Source organism: Habropoda laboriosa, unplaced genomic scaffold (assembly GCF_001263275.1).
Source record: "Habropoda laboriosa isolate 0110345459 unplaced genomic scaffold, ASM126327v1 scaffold68, whole genome shotgun sequence".
In the NCBI taxonomy this organism is placed as follows: Eukaryota; Metazoa; Arthropoda; class Insecta; order Hymenoptera; family Apidae; genus Habropoda; species Habropoda laboriosa.
In genome coordinates, this window is record NW_017100195.1 from 1,735,975 (window position 1) to 1,754,282 (window position 18,308).

Here is an 18,308-nt window from a genome sequence, read left to right on the forward strand (position 1 = left end):
TTTGACGCTAAGTTTAATTGGATAATACTTTACTTCTATATACTATAATATATATTTTTTCACGTAATGATGAATCAAAAGATTGTCGGTATAAGAAATTTACCGAGAACACGAGTAGCTTTCATTGCAACTGTATAATAATAAAATTTACCTTCTCCGACAATGTTTAAATTATTTCTTAAATATCATTTATTTATACTATGTTTAAATTACTTCTTAACTATTATTTTCTTCATATTTTTATATTACTCTGTCTCTATTAACACATCGATTATTTTCTAAATATTATGTTCACAAGGCGATCAATCGATCCCTTCGTCTTTCTTTCTATTTACTTTCTGCAATTTTTTAAAATTACGTTCTTCTTTTTTCCCTCTATCTTCTATTAAGTGGTTTTTTGTGTAATATTAATTGAATTTTCACTCTGATCTTCAGGTTCCGAGGAAGCAGACAGGCGGAACGTAGATCCTTATGACGTCGGTCGAAATTACGATGATGGGTACAACAGATACCCCGATGGCGGTGAATACGGTCATAGAACTGATGGTACCGGAGGATATCAAAGTGGCTATGGTAATAAATTTATATCGAGCACAGTTGTTGACAAAACGACAACCTTGATAAACAAGGTCATTTATTTTCCTGTACAGTAAAATCGCCAACTGCTTATCATGTTAAGTAGCGCTTTCACGTTCAACGTTCTAGCATAAAGTTTAATAATAGTTTTTTCAGTATATTGGAAATTTCTTCGACGTCATAGGATACAATGCATTTTTACTGAAACTTTCTACAACGATATCTCACCAAAGAGAAATTTCAAAACAACTATGTCTAATATAGATCATATTAACCATACTTATTTCGCGTATTATTGCTTGCGTGAACAAATAATTTACCGCGATCTTCGACGATATGCAATTATAATTATACAAACGCGCGTTTCGTCAAATGATCTATTCCACTCTTTTTCCACATCGATCGAGACATTGTGAAATTGATCAAGATCGTTCGTCTCTCTTCCTGTTGCAATGATTTTTACGGTAATATTCTCAGATTTACGGATTCAACTTCAATCTGTTAATTAATGAGATCGTTTATCTTCTGCCTTTGCGGCGTTGTGTAATAGTTTCCTATTAATCGATAACACCAGCGGTTATGCGCGCGCGCAAGTTTATGGTGTTCTATAAAATTTAACGGGCTAGTGGAAAATGGAATTTTGAAAAGGTTTTAAAACTTTGTGCGCGACTATGCTGCAAAACGATTAACTCGATAAAAGAATGAAACAAGCGCCTTACATCGTGCTTTTCTGTTGATAATTTATTAATTTTTTATAGTAGAACTGTAACGATCGACGGATTTTTCTCTACCTTTCAATCGTAACATTAAATATTTTCTGGATTCGTTTCTTCAACTTTCGTTTATTCCCTTTCGTCGCTTTTCAATCTCTTCCCGTTCTCGATCAGCCGCTACAATTTCCTTATTTTTATTCTCTACCGTCTGTCTCGTGTTTGTTACGAAATTTTACCTCGGTGAGAAATTTAATTTCACAGTTTTCATCGATACTACTTAAAGCACAGCTAATATTCTTCGGTGGAAATGAAATAAAAATTTTTAATTCGCTGTTACAAAAGTCTTCCTGTATTATATTTACTCGCGAATGAATCATCAGTGGAAAGGTCCACAGTTCAGATTTGCAATTCAGCCGGACAAACCGAACGAAAGAATAACTTACGAATTTACATAAAATCGTAGAACCCGTTTCACATACACAACGCGGGATGTTTAACTTTGTTTTCAAATATACGCTTCCTTCGATCATCAAGGTTTCTTACGAAACCGCGGTAACGCGTTGTTTTCGTAAATACAAGCTCACCGTGTTCGACATTTCTCATATCTTCCACTAAAAAAGTACTAAATTAACTAAAAATTTGCAACATTATCGTTATCAGACTAAAATCGAGACAGAAATGTACAGAACAGTCCTAAAAAAAAGAGATCACATCTCAAATGTTTTCAAGGAATTCGTAGACGAAAGAAAAAAATCATCACAAGTGTGTCAATTTATGCATAGAAGAAATACTAAATTTAAAAAATACTCTGCTGTAGCATTACGCTCATACGACTAGAATCGACACAAAAATTTACACAATAATCCTCCAACGTTTGCAATCAATTCGTGCATAGAAAGAAACTCCCACAAAAATTCTACAACGTTTGCAGTCAATTCGTGCATAAAAAGAAACTCCCACAAAAATCGACACAATAATCCTCCAAAGTTTGTAATCAATTCGTGCATCAAAAGAAACTCCCATAAAAATCGACACAATGATCCTCCAACGTTTGTAATCAATTCGTGCATCAAAAGAAACTCCCATAAAAATCGACACAATGATCCTCCAACGTTTGTAATCAATTCGTGCATCAAAAGAAACTCCCATAAAAATCGACACAATGATCCTCCAACGTTTGTAATCAATTCGTGCATCAAAAGAAACTCCCATAAAAATCGACACAATGATCCTCCAACGTTTGTAATCAATTCGTGCATCAAAAGAAACTCCCATAAAAATCGACACAATGATCCTCCAACGTTTGTAATCAATTCGTGCATCAAAAGAAACTCCCATAAAAATCGACACAATGATCCTCCAACGTTTGTAATCAATTCGTGCATCAAAAGAAACTCCCATAAAAATCGACACAATAATCCTCCAAAGTTTGTAATCAATTCGTGCATAAAAAGAAACTCCCACAAAAATCGACACAAAAACTGACACAATAATTCTCCAAAGTTTGAAAGAAAGAAACGCATGCTAGAGTAATACGCATCCATTGTTTATTCCCAGGATTCTAATATTACTTCAAACCCATTTGCAACAATCAGACCGTCGCACCTGCAATTCCACTGTCCATCTTTCCGATCCATTTAACGAATAATCTTCTTTTCTCCAGACGGCGGAGATCGAGGAACCTATAGCCAACGACAAGGTCAAGGATCTCTAGATCCTAACAATCAAGGAGCCGTTGATCCTTACGGAAGATCTCCAGGTTACGAGGACACTTATGGAAGAACTGGAGGAGGAGCATCAAGAGGAGAAGGGGCAGGAGTAGTAGGAAGAGGAGGACAAGACTCTAGAGATCCTTATGGCGATGGCTATGGAGAAAATCGCGGATCCGGAGACCTTTATGGCCGCGTTGATCCTTACAGCCGTGGATCGACTGGTCAGACAGGACGCTCGCAGGGTCAAGGAGGATACGGCGCGGATGGAGGCTCGGAAAATTATCCAAGTAGCTACTCGGTCGTGCCAGTTCCAGGATTAATTCCACCAGCAAAATGCAACGGTTCTGCCTGCTGCGTGCCGAAATGTTTCGCAGAGAAAGGTTCCAGGGTGAGTATGTTTTGCAGATAATTAACTGCAGTTTGTATACAATTCTTTTGGCGCAGTCGAGTTTAACGCGTTCTTTATAATTATTCTACGTAAAATTATAGCGCGTTCTTTCGTTAACATATCGTATCGATCCGCGAATTTCAGCTGTTGAAAAAGCCACATCACGTTTGCACCAACCTAATAGCTACTGATTGTAGTTCATGTGTAATTGCACGAACTCTAAATTGAACGGTATAAAGAGAAACCAATTACGTTGAGGTGCAGCGTTGCTTAAAATATTACGATTATTTCTGTTTGTTGCAATTACAATTTCATACGTTTCAATACGTTCATTACGTGTCTGCTTCGAAAACAAGAACGATTCAACACAGATTTCGATAAAATGCAGCAAAATTCATTTCAGTTCATTTATAAAGTAACACACTGTCGGCTAATAGCTGTTTCCTCTGTGATACGTTTGATGAATAGCTACATCTGGGAAATGAAAACGAATCAAATTAAACAATTACACATATATTCAATATTCACGTTTTAGAGAACGTTTACAGAATCACGACAATATGTGTGTTATTTCAATCATAACATAATTTTGTACAATACCGTATAAACAATAGAACGCCTGGTAAAATGATAAAAAGTTCCGATTTCGCTTACGTACGAAAAAGATTTTAGCGCCGGGTCACATTTGACCCGGTCTCCGTCGTGCGTGAGACTATCGCGCCATCTGCTGTCCGAGGGATAAAAAATGTCGTTGCACAAATTGCGTAATCGTCGACAATCTCTCTATTTCAATATATGCGTACAGGGTCCACCGGGTACAATAGGGCCACAGGGTCCCAAGGGTCAGAGAGGATTTCCAGGAACGGAAGGTTTGTTGGGACCAAAGGGAGAGAAAGGTGATCCCGGTCTTCAGGGACCACACGGACCGAAAGGTGATAGAGTACGTACCAGTTTACAGATCGATATATATATATATTAATTGTTGTTCGTGGCTACTTCTAATTATGCTATTTTCCCTAGGGCAAAATGGGTATGCCAGGATACCACGGTGTGAACGGTGTTCCTGGAGTTCAAGGACCGCCTGGACCTTCTGGTTTTCCTGGTCGTGACGGTTGTAACGGAACAGATGTACGTAACACTATAGTAGGAATTAGTTTATTAACTAAGATAATCCAAGACTAACACTCAACTCTACTCGACTCTCGATAATCTGTAATTCGCGATCTCTGATATTTCGACTCTCAATGCCACAATTCACCCTGCTTTATCCTTTCGTTCACTCGTTCTCTCTTACTCTAGTTTTTTCACTTTCCGCGGACATTCTCGAAACTCGTTCGGTCGTGTCCACCGAACTTTTCACACGCGATGCACTCTTCATTCGTAGTTCTATCTTTCCAGTCCACACACTCAGACAATCATTCCTCTAATCTAGCGTTCCTACACTATCGACACTTGAATCATGTCAAATCAAACACTTTTTCTACGTACTACAATAGTCGTAATCGTTGCTACAGAGCCGTGTCTTTATGGAAGAAATGTTCACATTCCTCAGTGCAGCTTGCTTCATCAGAGTTCGAATGTCACACGGATCGGTATCGGTGTGTCATTCGAACTCTAACGAAGTGATCTGCAGTGCTTACGAAACGTCGGGGCATTTCTTCCGTAAGAACACAGCTTACCTCCGGAAGCAACGGTAACGATTGTGTAATACCGAGCTGTGAAAGCCTGAAATCTCGAACAATCCGAATATCAAAGATGGTCCATATTGTCACAACTAATGAAACATATTAAATTGCTTGCCACTTTATCTTTTAGGGTGCACCCGGTCTTCCTGGCTACCCTGGAGAAATAGGGCCTCGTGGTTTTCGGGGTGTTCCTGGTTCCAAGGGAGACAAAGGTCAATCGGCCTTCGTTGGTCCGTTCTCTGTCGGTCAAAAAGGAGAACCGGGTATCGACGGTGTGAGGGGACCTCCAGGACCACCAGGACCTCAAGGAGATCGCGGCCTTCCTGGAGTAAAGGGTGAACCTGGTCCGTATGTAAGTAATTATCTACACTAGTTTTTCTTCTGTTTATTTGTAACATTTAATCTATGGGATATTGATGTTTAATGTTAAATTGTTATCCAGGGTGTGCACGGAACACCGGGACCAAAAGGAGAGAAGGGAAACATGGGTCTTGGATTTGAAGGTCTGAAGGGTGACAAAGGTAAAAAGGGAGACCCGGGACCTCCTGGAACAAATGGTCCTTTGGTACCTTTTGTAGGCGTCCCGAAAACAGTTACGGGAGAACCTGGCGAGACAGGGGAACAGGTATTTTATAAAACGTCGAGTACAATTGATTAAGATTCGAGTCATTTCTTATTTCTATCTTATCGATTTGCAACGTCAGGGTCCAATGGGACCAGAGGGTGAAAAAGGTGCAGCAGGTCCAATGGGAGATCACGGTACACCTGGCAATCCAGGTCCCAAAGGAGAAAAGGGTTTGATAGGTCCTCCGGGTATTCGTGTAAGTTTCTTTTAAACTTATCTCGTTTGGTAGAAAAGTAAACCCGTAGAACGACTTAAACTGACGTAAACTTTTACCGTAACCAGGGTAGGGATGGTTTCTCTGGTCCTCCAGGACCACCAGGACGTAAAGGTGATCGAGGTTACGACGGATTAGATGGTCTCCCTGGTCGACCTGGACTGAAAGGAGATGCAGGTCGAGATGGATCTATGGGAGCTCCGGGATTACGAGGACCTCCAGGTCCACCAGGAGTGAGTATCGATAACTTTTTCGAATATTACGCTGTATATTTTGTTTGGCAACGCTTGTTCACAATGATAAATTGCGTATTTAGGGTGACAAAGGCACACCAGGTCCACCAGGACCGAAAGGACCTCCAGGCTACCCGGGTCCTCCTGGAAACCGCGGTTCTGATGGATTTCCAGGAAATCCAGGTCCAAGAGGTCCTATCGGTCCGTCAGGAGGCCCTGGTTCTCAGGGAATCCCTGGTCCCGAAGGTCTACCTGGCGAGAAAGGTGGAAAAGGAGAGCCTGGAATCACAGGATTCCCTGGACCAACAGGACCCCGTGGATTCGATGGTCCGCCTGGTCCAACAGGTCCACGAGGCTTCGCAGGAGAAACAGGATTATCGATTATGGTGAGTATTAATTGGAAAAATAATAGGTAACCACATGGAACGAATGTTGATCTTCGAATGTTATTACACGCTTGTCGATTTAGGGTGCGAAAGGAATGGATGGCTCACCGGGTATAGATGGCGAGAAAGGACAAAAGGGAGAACGTGGTTACGGAGGTCCGCGTGGATTTCCAGGAGATTCTTTGGACGGTATCCCAGGTCTTCCAGGTGAGTCTGGTTTACCTGGAGAACCAGGAACTTCGGGAAAAGACGGTACGCCTGGATATCCGGGAGCACCCGGTGAGAAAGGAGAGGTGGGTGGACGTTGCCAAGATTGTGTGCCAGGATCACAAGGAGAAAAAGGAGATCGTGGTTACGATGGTACTCCTGGACATCCTGGAGCCCGAGGTCCGCAAGGAGAACGAGGATTCCCCGGTGAATCTGGTTCCGATGGATTACCTGGCCCAATTGGACCACCAGGATTACCGGTATCTTGAAAAAATATTATTCCTTCGTAACTGAAACTGTACCAGATATTTTTCAAACTATTCACAAACTTGAACGAACGTTTGTTCCACATTTCTAGTCTTTTTCAATTTGAAATGATATTGGGCACGGTATATTTAAAAATTGTATTTTACAAATATATCGTTAGATAATTAGAAGCTCGTTCAATGTGACGAAGTATCTTCGTTAAACTCTACTTCTCTAATTAACAGGGAAAAGATGGTATTCCTGGTGCAGCTGGTCCTCAAGGAGAACCTGGAACGCCGGCGACAATTACTCGGAGTATGATCAAAGCGCAAAAAGGTGACAAAGGAGCACGAGGTGAAGTAGGAAGACCTGGTCCACTAGGTCCTCAAGGTCCTCCTGGAGAGAAGGGTGACACAGGATTTGGAGGTTTTCCGGGTCCTAAGGGCATTGCTGTAAGTAACTCATCCTTTTCTTCACGCTTTTTAAGCTAATTTCAAAGTTTCTTCAATTTCATCTTTGTTTTTTTTTTTAGGGAGATCGTGGATTCCCTGGAAACGACGGTATACCTGGCAGACCAGGCATACCAGGTACAAAAGGAGAAAGTGGTTTAAGTGTGAAAGGAGAACCCGGTGAACCAGGTAATAGAGGTCAGGATGGACAGAAAGGTGAACCAGGTTTATACGGGGAGAAAGGAGACGATGGTAGATATTTCTCATTAACATCTCTCGTACTGTTTAAGCGCTGAATGATTTCACATCTGAGCAAATTTTCAATTATCCGCATTTTAAACAGGTGTGTGCCCGTCACCACTCGAACTATGCCCTGGCAGAAAAGGTGACAGAGGGCCTCGTGGTGATAAAGGAGAACCTGGTCCACCAGGAAGAGAGGGATTACCAGGTGACAGAGGTTTGCAAGGTTTCGAAGTAAGTATATATTTACTATAATGTGTAAACTTTTATTTTCACACATTATGATTTAATCGAAAACATGAGTAATACCTTTACAGTTGTTCTATTCAAAATGTTTACGTTCTTAACAGAAATACAAATTTATAATCAAAATTTGACGAAATTAGGGGCCCCCTGGTGAGCCAGGAATAAGTGGTGCACCTGGACCGGTTGGACCACGTGGATTACCAGGTCCTCGTGGTGACAAAGGTAATATGGGACCATTGGGTTTCCCTGGAGAGCCTGGTCATCAAGGACCCAGAGGGTTCCCCGGCGTTCCCGCACCAAAAGGAGATAGGGGTGAACCTGGAATATCGGTCAAGGGTAGTCCTGGATTACCTGGTCTTCCGGGAGAGAAAGGAGAAAGAGGTCTTCCAGGACCACCAGGCAAAGAGGGTCTTCCTGGTATGTCAGGTTTACCAGGCTATACTGGAGATAAAGGTGACGAAGGAATTCCAGGAATAAGTGGCTTACCTGGCGCTCCAGGAGAAAAGGGAGATACTGGTATAAAGGGACCTCCAGGTCCACCTGGTGTTGCGGGAGTTCCTGGTATCGATGGAATTAAAGGTAGAAAATTGTCAAATCCTATATAATTCACTCCATTTCTTATGTACTGTTTATCTCGAACTACAGATTTACTTAAAATTTCTATTTCACTTGTTCAGGTGAGCCAGGATTGCCAGGAGCGGATGGTAGACCAGGTCTTCCAGGATTCCCAGGTACTAAAGGAGATACTGGTGAACCGGGTATCGACGGGCCAAAGGGACACCCAGGAAGACGAGGCCCACCTGGTTTAAAAGGTAGAGCTGGTGCTGAGGGTGTACCCGGTTTGAAGGGAGAACGAGGTGAAAAGGGATCCGATGGTTTCCCGGGAATGCCTGGAATGGAAGGAAAACCTGGTCGCGCTGGATTACCTGGTCCTAAAGGAGATGAAGGACCTCCCGGTCCTGAGGGTTCACCTGGTCTTATTGGATACGATGGACCCAAAGGTGATCGAGGTATACCAGGCATGCCGGTGAGTTTTTTTTTTACATTGACAATGAATTATTTGCTCGATAATATAGTGAATTAATTTTTCATTGAATTCATTTAGGGTCTCAAAGGAGATGCAGGTCAAGTATCAGAGAAAGGTCAGAAAGGTGAGCCGGGAATGCCAGGAATCCGTGGTCCTACTGGTCCTCCTGGTAGAGATGGTATTGATGGCGCGAAAGGGGAAGTTGGGCTGCCTTGTGTTGGTGTAGACGGTTTGCCTGGTCCGAAAGGAGAACCTGGTATACCAGGTCGTGACGGTTTACCAGGACTTCAGGGACAGAAAGGTGATGCTGGAGTACGAGGATTCCTTGGACATAAAGGAGATTTGGTACGTCTTTTTCCAGTTATTCCGGCCGTATATTTTTGAAGGCACTTCAATTTTGACTTTTCTTTTTTCTTTTTTAATTATCAGGGACCACCGGGAGCACCAGGTGAACCTGGAACACCAGGAATTGACGGGTTACCAGGCGAACGAGGTGATACTGGTCCACTTGGACCTCGCGGTTTCCCCGGTTTGGTCGGTGAAATGGGAGCTCCGGGACATCCTGGATTTGATGGTGCCAAAGGAGACCGCGGTCTTGCAGGTAATATTACAGCGATCCCTTTCATTTTCAAGCAAAATGTACCAATAATCATATACCAATAATCGTGTGTTAACAGGTGCTGTTGGATATCCTGGTAATCCTGGTTTAATGGGAGAGAAAGGTGATCGTGGACCACCGGGGCCAGCAATTGTGACGAAAGGTGACAAAGGTGAACCAGGTATACCTGGACTACCAGGTATCGACGGAGAGAAAGGAGATCGTGGTTTGGAAGGTCTTGTCGGTTACGATGGTGAAAAAGGAGACAGAGGTTCTCCAGGTCCAGTTGGAAATCCAGGACCAGCCGGATATCCTGGCATTAAAGGTACAGATTTTAATTCTCATGCTACAATTGTACAAAACAATTCGTTCCAATGTTAATCACGTCGTGTTAATCTTAACATTGTAGGTGATATGGGACCTAACGGACCTCCAGGAATCCCTGGAGCAACAATCAAGGGTGAGAAGGGTCTACAATGTTTGCCTGGAAAGCACGGACGACAAGGAACGCCAGGTCGACCGGGAGAGAAAGGAGAACAAGGGTTCCCTGGTTTACCAGGACACAAGGGAGATCAGGGTCCTCATGGTCCAATTGGCCCTCACGGTGAAAAGGGTGACATGGGTCTTATGGGTCCTCCTGGTCTACCAGGTAACGATGGAATTCCAGGACCTAAAGGTTCGCCAGGTTTCCTGGGTGAAAGAGGCGACAAAGGAGACTCGGGTCCAGAAGGATTGCCTGGTATTCCAGGACAAAAGGGTGAACCAGGATTCCCAGGTAGATATTAACACTGATCCTCCAAATGTTGTGAATTTTTCACTTATTTTCAATTACTTTGCTCCTTCGAAACATGTGCTCGAATTGAAATTATTTGCAATAATAATTGTACGAACAGAATACAAATCCCTTTTTCATGAACTTATAGGACAGAAAGGATTGGCTGGACTAACAGGGGAGAAAGGTGATAGAGGTTGGGACGGAGCGCCAGGTTTAGTTGGTGCTGTTGGAGAGAAGGGCGATAGAGGATATCCTGGGCAAGTAGGATTAATAGGTCCTGTTGGTAGTTTTGGTCAAAAGGGTGATAAAGGCGACGATTGCATTGATTCACCACTGGGACCGAAAGGAGATCGTGGTTTCCCTGGTACGTGCAACTATGATTAAAATGTAGTTTGATGCGTGTTAAGAACAGTGTAAATGTAGAAATATTTCACATTTTCCATGAAGCACTAATTAACATGTACTAATATCGAGAGAGTTTTCAAAATCTGCTTTTTTATCACAGGAATTGAAGGTCCGCGAGGAGTACCAGGAGAAAAAGGACCTCCAGGACCACCAGGATTCCCGGGATTGAACGGATTGAAAGGCGCACAAGGACCTATGGGACCTCCAGGCCCAGCTGGCACACCAGGTTTATCGGGACTAACTGGTCCACCCGGTTTGCCAGGTCTCCAAGGACCTATAGGTGTACCGGGACCTGCCGGAGAACCTGGAAAACCGTGTGACGCTCCATCGGATTATCTCACTGGTATTTTATTGGTGAAGCATAGTCAAAGTCAGTCGGTGCCTCGTTGCGACGCAGGGCACATTAAACTTTGGGAAGGATACAGTTTACTGCACACGGATGGTGAAGAAAGAGCGCATTCGCAAGATTTAGGCAAGTATTATGGATCAAAACCCTAGTAGATCTCTACTTAGTTCATGCAAACGGTGAAAATATTGTAAACACTAATTACTCATTTTTACTCGTTCTAATCCAATATCTTCCCAAATATTCTTCTTTTCTTCTTGACAGCATCAATTTTCAAGAGTTTGCCGAATACTAAAGCAACTGGTCAGATTAAAATCTATCAGAAAGTCTGTAGATGGTAATTTCTTTCATTGATAAGTATTGCTATTTGTATCTTCAATTCTACAGATTTGCTCGTATTCACTTTGATCAGGCGAGCAAAAATACTCTTCGTAATAATTTCTAAGTAAAGTGGGTGCAAAGGAAGATTACGGGTGTCAAGAATTCAGCACAATCGCTGCTTCTTTGCAACGAAATCTTCGCTCGGTTTCGTATTCTGCCAAAAGTATTTAATCTTCTCGAGACATAGAATGCACGAGACACTCATACAGTATGCGAGCATTTACATGACAAACTTTTCCTCGACCAATGTACGTCATATCCCGATCCTTGCGCTCGCCACAACTCTTTTTTCTTCCCTTCTACTCATTAATTCTGCTGATCTAATAAATAATCACGGAACAGGTTATGCTGGATCGTGCGTACGAAAGTTTTCGACGATGCCGTTCCTCTTCTGCGACGTGAACAATGTCTGTCAGTACGCCAGCCGCAACGATCGTTCTTACTGGTTATCGACCAATAGTCCGATTCCCATGAGCCCTGTCCAAGAGACAGCGATAGAGGAATACATCTCCAGGTACGTTGGTCGTTTCTATTAAGAAAAGAAAAAAGGAAACAAAATCGCTAGAGCACACGATGGCTATGTTTCCTTTGAATAGAGAACCTTTTACAGCGTGGATCTTCGTCATGCGACGAGTCACTGCTCTATGTCGATCGATGCTTGAACGATTACGCTGTAACCTAACGGCCAGTCGAGATTGATCGGCTTGTTGCAATGGCCAGTAGAAAATCATAGAGATCGTGTTCGATTTGCCTCGACTTGCCAAGGGGAACCTGACTGAATTCTATTTGCAGCTCTTACACGATACGCCACGTTCGAAACGATACTGGTCTCGTCGAGGTGACGCGTTGTATAGTTGGTGGAAGCGATGTAGCGGGGTCGTAAATTAAAGCATCAAGCGGCGCCACTGTAACCTTGGGATTTAAATAGGATTTAGATACTTTTGACGCAGATTCAATCGAATTAATTAGGCGATTGTAAAAATTTATTTAAAGAATAAAATATAGTCTTCTGTTCTTTTTACGAAGCTCTTGAAGTACTTCTGTTATGGTTACGATTACGACACAACGTTAATGAAAAAATGAATTTTAATTAGGAAAAGACTTTTTGAAAAATTTTTAGTGTTTCGTTTTCATTGGGGAGTGCCAGAGACCCTTGGCCCGCCACTGCTCAGGGCCATGCGTTATTTGTGAATTAATGTTTAACCCATCGCATTTCGTGGCCAGCTCGACATAGGAATTTTTGGCTTCAGATATCGTCCAATGATAGATTGTAAATTATAAACGATAATAAACCATTCTTTTCATGCATTAATATTACACGAAAACTTAATATTTTGTAACGTAATATTATGCTGAAATATTGTAATAATGGCAAATTACACAATACCGTTCGAAAGTGGACAAATGAAAGCATTTGATAGATTGTAAATTATAAACGATAATAAACCATTCTTTTCATGCATTAATATTACACGAAAACTTAATATTTTGTAACGTAATATCAAGCTGAAATATTGTAATAATGGCAAATTACACAATACCGTTCGAAAGTGGACAAATGAAAGCATTCTGAAACATTTCTGCTTACAATCTTTCATTTAAGTAATTTCCGTATTGGTATAAATTAAGCTGCAACTGTGAACGATTAAGGCACAGACAAATGTTTTAAATGGAAGAACTGTCCTGAGCAAGGCTTCTTATCTCCCTCGAATTAGGGTGTATTTTGACATCTAATTTTACCACATCGCTACATCGCTTCCACCGACTATACCGTTTCACAGTGACGCATGATATGAGAGTTTTCTGTACAGCAAATGCTCACGATCGACTCGGTGATTGATATTGATATGCACGGATACTCGGTGACTTTTGAAGGATTTATTATGTTCGGAATGATTTGAAATTTGTACAGTGATTTACGACAGTTGAACGGTAGTTATTTCAAGAATTAATAATTCGTTTATTCTTTTTATTAATATCGCTTTTAGGGAAATGTTTCTCATGTTCGACGTGCTACATGCAAATTGTTCAATTTTTAAATGGACAAAAGAAATGGAAACAGCCACGCGTTTTAATGAGAGCATCGACATTGTTTATTAAAATTCAGACGGTTCTCCGAATATAAAAATTTACTTGTCCTGTTTCTCTTTAGATACGAATATTTTACAGATTTTCTGATATTTCGTAATCCGTGTTTGTTACATATTTTATGGAATGATAAAATTGCGTAATTAGTAATATATTAAAGTCTTATTAATTAACGAAAATCTGTTTTGTCGATATTTTATAGTCGGTATCGGCAATTAACTAGAAAACCATTTCTCGTGTTTCTATAACTGGTAATTTTCTGACGAATATTTGCAATTGAACTTTTATAAATACGCAAACTTGAAATTATTAATTGCATAATGTCGAAAATATGGCAAATATTTCAATCACAATATTTAAGTAATTTCAATCATATTAAAAAGAAAAAAAAGGCAGAACGATAAATAATGCCGACGATATTTGCAACGTTAAATACAGGATCTTCTTTTATACGAAGCACGTTGCTCGAATATAGATTTCATAATAAACATGCGCATTGAAACTAAGTAGCATCAAAAATTTCATAATTCACAAGCTTATAATTATTATGCAGTCCGAAATTAACTGATATCTGCCATATTTAACATTAGAATGTACAGTAAAAATTTAAAAAAATCAACTGAATTAACCACGAATAATTGATAAATTATTATACTTTGATCGAAATAACAATTATTTCTACCGTTCTGTTTTATAAACAATATCTTGCACATGTTTCACCCTTTTGTTCAGCTGTTGTCATTAAATTCGATGCTGAAATGGTTATTACTCTAAAGTGAGTAAAGTCGAAACATTTTTTCTTTTTCTTTTTCGCGAGTTAGTTGCAATTGCGACGAAGGGGTGACATTTCAGTTAAATGAAGTTACAAACATTTCCACGATGTCAAGCACAGCGCAGAATGGACAAAATGAAACTGTTAATTTAACGCATGCTCGTTAACAATCTAACTTACGGTAGAACTTGCGTCAAACACAACGTTTTACGGAAAAATAAATTAATCGGTGAAATTTGTTGAATTTAACGAAGCACTTTTATGAAACTCAGAGATTCGACATTTTTTTCTTCTTTTCACAGATGCGTGGTATGCGAGGTTCCAGCGAATGTATTAGCCGTACACAGCCAGTCATTGAACATTCCAGAATGTCCAAATGGATGGACCGGTCTTTGGATCGGATACAGTTTTATCATGGTACGAATATTCATTTTTTCATCTCAGTGTCTAAGTAATCTTCACACTTTATTCTACAAAAAGAAAAGAACTAGAAAAATATACACATGCTCGACAAAGAAATTGCAACACCTTGAAAATGAAATCGCGCAAATCTGAAATTTGCATATATTGTTTGTGGTATTGAAAGAGAAAAAAGGGTAATTTCTTCCTCAAAGTAGCACAAAAAAATATATAGGATTTCTAGATTTCTGGGATTTCTTGCAATATTTTTGACGAGAAGTGTAATACAGTTACAAAGCACGTGCAAAATTCCTTTACATATTATACTCAAAATGTGTTAGTGGGTAATTTCTAATCTTCCCCTAATCATTTCTCAAAACGTCTCCATCAAATATGTCTGTTGCAAACAAACTTTTCTGCACTTTCATATTTCCATATTTTGCAACCATCTTCCCAAAATTCTGCCCTTTTTACATTTCCATATTTTGCAACCATCTTCCCAACATTCTCCCTTTCCTACATTTCCATATTTTCCAACCATCTTCCCAAAATTCCGCTTTTTTCACATTTCCACATTTTGCAATCATCTTCCCACAATTCAGCCGTTCTTACATTTCCACATTTTGCAACCATCTTCCCAAAATTCCGCCTTTTTTCCATTTCCATATCTTCAATTCTCCCTTTCCTACATTTCCATATTTTCCAACCATCTTCCCAAAATTCCGCCTTTTTCACATTTCCACATTTTGCAATCATCTTCCCACAATTCAGCCGTTCTTACATTTCCATATTTTGCAACTATCTTCCCAAAATTCTGCCTTTTTTACATTTCCATATTTTGCAACCATCTTCCCAAAATTCCGCCTTTTTTCCATTTCCATATCTTCCAACCATCTTCCCAAATTTCTGCCTTTTTTACATTTCCATATTTACCAACCATCTTCCCAAAATTCCGCCTTTTTTACATTTCCACATTTTGCAACCATCTTCCCAAAATTCCGCCTTTTTTCCATTTCCATATCTTCCAACCATCTTCCCAAAATTCCGCCTTTCTTACATTTCCGTATTTTCCAACAATCTTCCCAAAATCCTTCAGCAAAAACGTCGTACTCAACCGATACATTTCATACACCCCTCGATGTATCTCACGATCACACGTATTTCTTCACCCTCTTACCCGAAACTTTTAATCGAAACGATCTCAGCCCCATCCCGCCCGTGTTCCAAGTTTCCATGCACTTTTCAATTCAAACTTTCACCGTTTCCTGCCGATAAGAAGCTGAAAACGTTGGGAACGGTGCTCGACTAATTTTCTCGTGGTCGTTTTCAGCATACCGCTGCCGGTTCACAAGGCGGAGGACAGTCTCTGTCCAGCACTGGATCTTGTCTGGAGGACTTCCGCGCGACGCCGTTCATCGAGTGCAACGGCGCCAAAGGACACTGCCATTATTACGCGAACGAGTTCAGCTTTTGGATGGCCACCATTGAGGACAGGCAACAATTCCAAAGGCCCGAGAAGCAGACGTTGAAGCCGGGTAACCTTAGGTCACGAATAAGTCGCTGCCAAGTGTGTATAAAGAACACGTAAATCCATGTAAATCCCCAACGCGAACCCGCGTGTTTACTCTTGCTCTCTCTCTATCTTTTTATCTCACGTACACCCCTCTCCTCTTCATTCACCCCTTTTTTTTACCGTTGTTTCGCGTTTCCTTACTTTTCGAACGACAGCGATAATTACACCAGCATCGCCGAGCAGAACGTTGGAGAATAAGAAACGAGAAGGAAAAAATCTGGAAGAGAACGCGACAATCGTTCTATACGAGCGACGCTTTCTGATAAGAATTCGCGACGGCCGTATCGAGATAAAGGGAACCCCGAGATAGAGAGAAATTTCGTTTTTTCCTCCTCTTCCCTCGTGTTTCCGCCATTTCGAATTCTACCGCGGGATATCTTGTCTTCGTTTATTTTAATCCCGTCTCCACCTCTCTCTTCCCTTCGTCCCTTCTCTCACTCTTTCTCACGACTCGTTCTTCGTTCTTTTGTACACGTCGCGCTTTTTACCTTCTTTGTTCATCTTTTCTCTCGTCGAGAACCACTTTTTACTCGCGGTTTTACTGCCCGGTTTTTGAATTTCCCGCGAATTGCTTGCGCCCCACTCCCTCATCCATCCCCACACACACATACACCTTGATCTGTGTTCGCCGTAAGTTTTACTTCTATAATTATTCAAAAAGAAAAAACAAAAAAAACAAGTGCCTAGCTCGTAAATCTCGTATGAAGAGTAAGTTTATCGTACTACTACGGACACTGCCCATATCCAATATGGCACACTTTACATATTGTATATTAATATAAACGATCTTAGCCTGGTAATCGTGTGAAGCCAAATATTTAAGTGAATAGGTATTTTGCTACTGTAGCTAATAAAATTCTATTTTCAAACTTCACTCGTTTCATTTCTCTCACTGACCTACCTTTCTCGATTACGTCCTTTTATTTACGTCGAAGATCGATAGGTCGAGATATACGTCGACGGACAGTTTTTCATTGATAAAAATATCACGGAAAATCTGACGAATTTAATAAGGTTACATCGGACTTTTCCGCTTGAAATTTGTCGATATCTATTTCTGTAGTTTTCGTTCAACTGAAAGAATCAGGCACTCCCGATTCCTGATTTGTAAATTCTACTTTTCCGACGTGCAATGTTTCAAATAAATTCCTTAATAAAATAATGAAATGAAAATTGTACGTTTCTCTATATAGAGCTTTTCTGATATTTTCTCGTATAATTTAACAGATAAGATAAAAAAAGGAAATTGTACATCTTTGGAGTCTGTAAAAGTAACATATTTAGCGGAAGCGCGTAAATCGCGGAACATTGAAACAGATTCGAATATTTTCTCCGTAACGATTGAAAACAATACAAGTTTATGTGGTTTTGAAAAGCTTACAAGTGAAATAAATTCTGGTTAATGGTTGCATTTGTTACGCCGGTTGACCAGAGCGAAAAGTATCGTGAATTGTTTTTTTTTTTGTTTTAAACAAACAAACCGTTCGAAAACCGATTTGCACAGTGTTTCGTATTTGCCATGTTCTTCGAATACTACCCTGACTCCGGCAATGCAGTTAATCGTACATCAACAAGAACAATGTGTATTGATGTCACTCGATCACTCTACGGTACGTTTCTGCCTCCGCTTTAATTCCTAACGAAACCATTTTCTCCAATGCTCGAATACTTCGAATATAAATTGACGCTTGCTGGCTCGTTGTCGAGATTTATCATTTCGTAAATAAAGGACCTTTCGTTAAGGACGGAATTTTTTACAATGTTTTGTCAAATGTCAAACTGAATGTTGTGAAATTTCTCATATGTAAACATAGGCTTTGATAACGAAGTCGTATACACCGGAGCAACCTATGTAAATACAGTAAAATCTCTACAAGAGTCAGTAAGTTTGGATTTTACAAGTGACAGTATAGATGGTCCTACGCCTAGGTCTGCGTCATTGCTGCGCCCATGTTATCTGGCTCGCAGTCAGTCAAGCGTGTAACGCTACACAAGTCGGAAAAACATAATTTCTTTAATTTTAC

General features: G+C 40.6%; 1 protein-coding gene across 1 annotated transcript in view; it reads left to right on the forward strand.

Annotated features, from left to right (window-relative positions):
• LOC108570333 (collagen alpha-1(IV) chain) overlaps positions 1–16,910 on the forward strand; it is a 30,562-nt gene extending 13,652 nt beyond the window's left edge. Inside the window, exons 4-27 of the mRNA XM_017932174.1 lie at positions 436–573; positions 2,953–3,389; positions 4,195–4,329; positions 4,410–4,517; positions 5,205–5,426; positions 5,517–5,699; positions 5,779–5,895; positions 5,982–6,146; positions 6,230–6,532; positions 6,616–6,999; positions 7,231–7,437; positions 7,518–7,686; positions 7,778–7,908; positions 8,061–8,499; positions 8,598–8,947; positions 9,026–9,292; positions 9,377–9,548; positions 9,625–9,870; positions 9,955–10,320; positions 10,469–10,684; positions 10,826–11,197; positions 11,795–11,966; positions 14,615–14,729; positions 16,042–16,910. Of these exons, the coding sequence (XP_017787663.1) occupies positions 436–573; positions 2,953–3,389; positions 4,195–4,329; positions 4,410–4,517; positions 5,205–5,426; positions 5,517–5,699; positions 5,779–5,895; positions 5,982–6,146; positions 6,230–6,532; positions 6,616–6,999; positions 7,231–7,437; positions 7,518–7,686; positions 7,778–7,908; positions 8,061–8,499; positions 8,598–8,947; positions 9,026–9,292; positions 9,377–9,548; positions 9,625–9,870; positions 9,955–10,320; positions 10,469–10,684; positions 10,826–11,197; positions 11,795–11,966; positions 14,615–14,729; positions 16,042–16,299 (5,672 nt within the window). The 3' untranslated portion in view covers positions 16,300–16,910. The remainder of the gene's footprint in view (positions 1–435; positions 574–2,952; positions 3,390–4,194; positions 4,330–4,409; positions 4,518–5,204; positions 5,427–5,516; positions 5,700–5,778; positions 5,896–5,981; positions 6,147–6,229; positions 6,533–6,615; positions 7,000–7,230; positions 7,438–7,517; positions 7,687–7,777; positions 7,909–8,060; positions 8,500–8,597; positions 8,948–9,025; positions 9,293–9,376; positions 9,549–9,624; positions 9,871–9,954; positions 10,321–10,468; positions 10,685–10,825; positions 11,198–11,794; positions 11,967–14,614; positions 14,730–16,041) is intronic.
• Positions 16,911–18,308: the final 1,398 nt, after the last annotated feature.